Source organism: Panicum hallii, chromosome 3 (assembly GCF_002211085.1).
Source record: "Panicum hallii strain FIL2 chromosome 3, PHallii_v3.1, whole genome shotgun sequence".
NCBI classification, from domain to species: domain Eukaryota; kingdom Viridiplantae; phylum Streptophyta; class Magnoliopsida; order Poales; family Poaceae; genus Panicum; species Panicum hallii.
In genome coordinates, this window is record NC_038044.1 from 2,393,327 (window position 1) to 2,399,480 (window position 6,154).

Genomic DNA, 6,154 nt, shown 5'->3' on the forward strand with positions numbered 1-6,154 from the left:
AATTCGACTTTATTTGACACTTTGTAAGTGATAATTTTTTTTGATGTGATAGGGGTTAAATTTAGTTTTTCGGAACCAAACAATCTTATGATCCTGTATCCTACGTTGTAGCGTTGTGAGTATGCAGCCACGGTGGGCTCGTTGAGAGAGGAAAGAAGTACTTGAGTCAAATGATTGCTCAAAATGTTAAGGCACAGCAAATGCACTATGCTTGCTTGGTAGATATTCTTGGGCGTGCTGGTCAACTGTCTGAATCTGCTAAAATAATCAGAAACATGCCTTTTCGTGCTGGGACAATGTTGTGTCGATTTGATTGCGCAGTAGATGGTGGCAGGAAATCTTTCACTACGAATTAATTGTATGCAGAAAACACTGTTTGCAAGTAGTTGGTCCTTGGGGGAGAGTCAAGGTCAAATGTTTATTCTGGCGGAAAATGAATGTGGAGGCATTTAATCGTTCCAATAATTTGCAAGGCGATCCGTTCTTAACCCTAACACCGAAAAAACTGCCCCTTTGGCTAGTCAACTTGACTGAAACGGCCGCTACTTTAGTTCTCCATTCAGATATACAGTCTATATGCAAACTGTGTTTGTGCTCAAATGGATACACCAGTCGCTTGCTAGTCCTTTAGCGAAGGTCACTTTTCCTTTCCAAAAGACATTACCCGGCCTTTTTCTCTCTAGAGGGAAACCAAGATACTCAGTCTCTTATTTCTTTAGTCTATATTAATTATTATTATTTGCGGAAAGAGTATGCCCACTACATATATAGCTAGCCCTGCTTGCCTCCTTGCTAATATGTTGGCCTCTAGATTTATACTAAGTACATTCTTTTCGGAAATATTATTGTGGATGATATGATTTTATAGGTAGCACTGGAGCAGCCTGGAGAGTGCTAAAACCAAAACCAAAACCTAACCAGTACTTCTTCTGTTTTTATTTTATTTTTATTTACATATTAGGTTTGTCCTAAATCAAAATTAGCTAATTTTGATCAAATCTATAAAAATTTATAGCAACAAATATACTATATGATTTATGCACTATCAACGTATACTTCATGGTGGATTTAATGAAATAAATTTGGTACTGTAAATATTATTATTATTTTTTATAAATTTGGTCAAAGTTGATCAAATATGAGTTGGAACAAATTTAATATGATATGTAAATAAAAATAGAGGGAGTAACTGAGTGGAGCACGTAAGCCTCGAGCAGCACGTCCACTCCACCGCCGTGCTTGTTGGGCCGGACACGACCAGAAAGGTGTGCGGTCTGCGACGACGACCGCTACGCCGGCGGTCGCGGTCTTCTTGCCCGGACGGCGGACGTACGCGCGGCAGGGCTGACGGGCTGAGCCTGCAGAGCGGCTCGATCGCCAACCAGCTGCCCGGTCAAAGAACGCGCACATCATTTAAACAGGTTGGTTCCCATGTCCCTCTTCAATGCGTCCACGTCACGATTTTGACAACAAGGATACGCCGGATCGTCAGATAGAAATCCATCTCCTCTTTCCAGACCTGAAATCGTGCGAGAATATATGATCGATTCATCGTCCGGGACAGCGAGAGGTTCAGATCATCAGGAGATGGAGTCTTCATTGCAGGTTGTGTTGTGTGTGGACACACACATGGATTAACCTGCCTGGTCACTCGATCTTAATTAAGGACACACTGACGCATGTGTTTCATGCCTTCGGAGTACGTACGTAGACAATGCAAACAATACGGCTGCTGAAACTAAACGTCTAAAGTTAAGGGACAAACATTTTTTTAGAGGCAAATGTATTGGCCCTTACGCACATGTTTATCACTTGTTTACGTTAAGTAGGACTCACCACCTGAGTTCAATTTTGTTTCATTCATGCTCTCCATCTATCCAATCAATGTAAGGCGCTTTTTTATTTTAGAAACATTCAAACTTAAAAGTATTCTTTTTCCATGCACAGTCGACTAAAAATCGTTTTCAGCACAGTATGACTGTAAAATTTTTCGGCTCTCAGTTTTTCACAAAAGGTCAAACCCTGATATGCAGTGCACCGCTTCACCAGTTCCCCTATATGAAGCGAGCAACCCCATGGAGGAACCAGCAAGCAAGGCCCAAGCTCATGTCCGTGTTCAGTTACAAGTCACGCACGGTGCTGGTGGTGACAGATAGATAATGGAGGACATGGGTGGCAGCATGCGTCACCACCTGATGTGCCCCATCTCGCTGCAGCCCATGCAGGACCCCGTCACGGCGCCCACCGGCATCACCTACGACCGCCGCGCCATCGAGCGCTGGCTCGCCGCCGGCCACGCCACCTGCCCGGTCACCGGCCAGCCGCTCGCCCTCACCGACCTCACCCCCAACCACACGCTCCGGAGGCTCATCCAGTCCTGGCGCCCGACGAGTTCCACGCCGGTGGGTGTAGGGCACCGGCCGGATGATGTCGCCGCCAACGTCGCCAAGAAGCTGCTGGCCATGGCGTCTTGCCCGCCGGTTGACGTGCTCCGCGAGGCCGCGGAGGTCGCGGCACAGAACGACGTGGCGCGGCGGAACATGGTGGACGCCGGTGTGCTCCAGCGCATGCTCCGCCTGGCCGTGTCGCGCGCCAAGGCCAAGAGCTGTCATGGCGATAACAAAGAGGTGAGCCTAGACGACATAGCCACCGTTACGGCGTGCCTGTCTCTCGTCCGCGCGCTTGCCATCTCCGGGGACGAGCTCCGGCCGCTCGTCGCCGACAACCACGTGCACGAACTCGTTGACGCGGTGACGGACGTGCTGGTAGCACTAGTCCCCGGCCCCAGCGGCGATCCGGCGAGAGCGAGCGCGGTGCAGCTGCTGGATGCCGTTACGGAGGCGTGCGGCGCGCAGGTCCTGGAGCGGCTGCGGCTGGAGCTCTTCCGCGCCGTCACGGCGGTGGTGCGCGACCGCCTGTCCCCTAGCGCGACGCGGTCCGCGCTGCGCGCGCTCCTGCACGCGTGCCCCGTGGGCCGGAACCGCGCGCTGATCGTGGAGGCCGGCGCTGCGCACGAGGCCATCGAGCTGGAGCTCGACGCGCCGCCGCCGCCCGCGGCGGGTGGCAGGAGGGCGACGGAGCTGGCCATGGCGCTGCTGGCGGAGCTGTGCGCGTGCGCGGACGGGCGCGCGGCGGTGGCGGCGCACCCGGCGGGCGTCGCCGTGGTGGCGCGGCGGCTGCTGCGCGTGTCCGCGGCCGCCGACGCCTGCGTGGTGCGCGTGCTGGCGGCCGTGGGCGGCCGGGCGGCGTCCCCGGAGGTCCTGCGGGAGATGGCGCGCGTCGGCGCCGTGGGGAAGCTCTGCTGCGTGCTGCAGGCGGACTGCGACGCCGCCGTCAAGGAGGCGGCCAGGGCCGTGCTGAGGCTGCACTCCGGCGTCTGGAGCGGGTCGCCCTGCGTCAGCGCCTACCTGCTCTCTAGATACCTCTAGTCGTCGCCATTAATGGCATGCGACCGTGGTGCGAGAATACAAGACAGCAAGTATTGCAGCCAAGCACTGCAATTGTTGCAGTTGCAGAGCAAAAAAACATGTTGATTACTAGTAGTTGTAACTAGCTTGTAGGTGATATTCATTGATTTAGTTGGTTGATCGATCAAAAGTTTGCTGCCTGAAAATGGTAGTCCGTCGATCCGTCACAAAGGAAAACAGTCTTTAGACAGAGGAGTCATTTTGTTGTGATACAAAGATGTAGTGCCATCATATATATCGGATTGTACAAAGTTGAATTTGAGAGGAAGAGAGAATAATAACAGCCAGCGTAACCTTGAGCTTATCGATTGTTGGAGGACACAGGCAAACTGAAGAACCGAGAATTCAGTTGGACTGAACTTTGGCAGAGAAGAGCCAAAGACAGCAATGTGCCCGCTGGAAGGGTCCTGGTCTATATCGATGGCCGGTAATGCGTGTACAATTGACTAGGGATGGACAGATTGGCACGTCCATGTCATATATAGCCTATACCTTACATGTATACGTCTTGATTGACCACCCCTACAAAATACCATGTTTTTAGTTTTCTCGTACTCCCTTCAGTTCAGAATAGATGTTGCTTTATAATCCACTCTTGTCAAACTTTTTTTAAGTTTGATCTTCGTCGCATAAAAGACTACAGAGGAGAACCGAGCGTAGCTCGGATGGCTGCGCTGCATGTGTGCAGGCAGCCCGCTCAGGTTCGATCCTTAGCGATCGCAACTTGGGTGTTTCATCGGGTGCTGAGGCGGTGCGTGCGTGGTGGGTGCGCGCGCGTGTGGAGGTGTGTGTGTCTTGGTATGGCGCGTTCCGAGACTACTCGTGCAGTCTCGTCTGCGTTAAGTTCGGTCAACGTGGACGTCTAATCTCTTACATGATAGGCTAGTGCTCCTGACTATTTAAAAAAAATAAAATAAAATAAAAGACTACAGATATCTGGAACTTTATAATTCACTCTTGCTTTGCAAAGAACTGACTAGTTTTGAAGTCACCCTCTTGCACCGTGATACCTGGAAACGCTACTTGTAACGTTTCACACTCTCCCCTCTTCGAATTCATAGCTTGATGAGGTAGTCAGTTTGCCAACCTAGACCACATGCTCGAGCGCTCACGGTCATACATGTCTTCAATTTTGGAGGACTTCAGTTCTATTGAATCAGCAATCTCGAGCACGAGACGACTGCGTACGTACGCTAGATCCGATGGCACACTGCACACGTCTTTCTTTCTTCTGTCCCCTCCCCTCTGGCATGTATTGTAGACCAGCCTAGAGATTTCGCCTGGTTCGTGTCATAGCAGCCTAAGAGACTGGACTGCACAGTCCCCATAGAATAGAGAACACGGATGCTGCTATGGCGGCTGGAAAACAATGGGAGGGCACACGTGGTCGGTAGAACGTACACACGCGGTTGCACACTGTCCCGTTTGGTTTGTTAAATTGTTAGTAGAGGACCTCATCGTTCCATTATATTAGCCATAACCATGATTGGCCCCTCAACTAGCCGGAGCCGCCTCGGCGCTTGAAATGCTGGGCACATTAGCCGGGCATCAGGAACAGGTTCGTTCGTGTGAACGATAAGAGAGAAAGGTGACGGGAAGAAGCTAGCGACCGGTAGCGTTGTTCAGAGAAGATGGACACACGAAATTGACCAGGGCGCCGAGATCATATTCACACTGTCGCATGCATGAAGGATCGAGGGGGTTATAGTACAGCTCCCCATGCAAACACACGTTTGTCAGCGTTCAGATGGAATTATTGTACACACAGGGTCAAGAATATAAGGCCATTCTTCGAATACTATAGTAACTGCTCCCGTTAATTTGGGCTAAAATATAAGGCGGACTGGCATGGTTTTTGAACTAGACTTTGACTCTTAATTATTTGCATGCTACAGTATTTATAGCAACAAAATCATAACAATGTTTAGGAATGTACTTTTTAAACATCAGTACAATGATATAGAATTTTCGCATTATTGGCAAAAGATTACAATATTTGAATTTTAAGCTATGTGTGCGTTTTTTTTTTGAACTGACTGAGTAATTTGGTGCACGCATACTTTTGGGAGATGCATCGCTTGCAGTGATTTATATTTTGTTGTAATTCATAAAAAAATGCTGCAGAACAATGTGTTAGGTCGTACCCTGATGTGTGAACACTCGTATGCATCACATCCAGATTCATACTTGAACTACTGGTCCAGTTATGCTGAACAACAATTCCCTATGAACTTCTGGTCTACTAAAGTAGGATGTTTGGGCAGCATCTCATTCCATAGCCCACCAGCTGAAGGCAAACAACAACGGCCCGTTGCCAGCTTATACTATTATCTTGTGGCGTATTTTTCCAGGAGTTTACATGTGAAAGGAGTTTTTTTTTGTTTGTTTTCGCCCAAACTCTTGTGGCATGTCTATTGCTAATTTCTTGAGCTGCTTACTCTGGTGACCATCAGTAGTCCCATCACTGATCTATTATCTGCACTCTGCCGTGTGCTCAAGACTCCTTGCAGGCTGCAGGAAGCAAGAACATTTTTTAAGTATAAGCCTCTAGATGCTTGGTTCCTCTTTTCTTTTTTGCTTACTTTCAGTTTTTCCGGGAAAATATAAGTCGCATTTCCACTGAAAAGAACCAGTAATTTAGAGGGAAAAAAGCAAAACAACAAAAACATCTACATTTAATGTAAGAA

The 6,154-nt window shown here is 49.1% G+C and overlaps 1 protein-coding gene across 1 annotated transcript; it reads left to right on the top strand.

The window, feature by feature from the left end:
• Nucleotides 1–2,103: 2,103 nt before the first annotated feature.
• LOC112883781 (E3 ubiquitin-protein ligase PUB23-like) lies at nt 2,104–3,771 on the top strand. Its single transcript, XM_025948996.1, has one exon. The coding sequence runs from the start codon at nt 2,160–2,162 to the stop codon at nt 3,426–3,428; it is 1,269 nt and encodes a 422-aa protein (XP_025804781.1). The 5' UTR covers nt 2,104–2,159; the 3' UTR covers nt 3,429–3,771.
• The last annotated feature ends 2,383 nt before the right edge of the window (nt 3,772–6,154 follow it).

What these genes read in the sequence shown, in the direction of transcription:
- LOC112883781 (XM_025948996.1), top strand. Translation starts at nt 2,160, where the DNA reads ATGGAGGACATGGGTGGCAGCATGCGTCACCACCTGATGTGCCCCATC.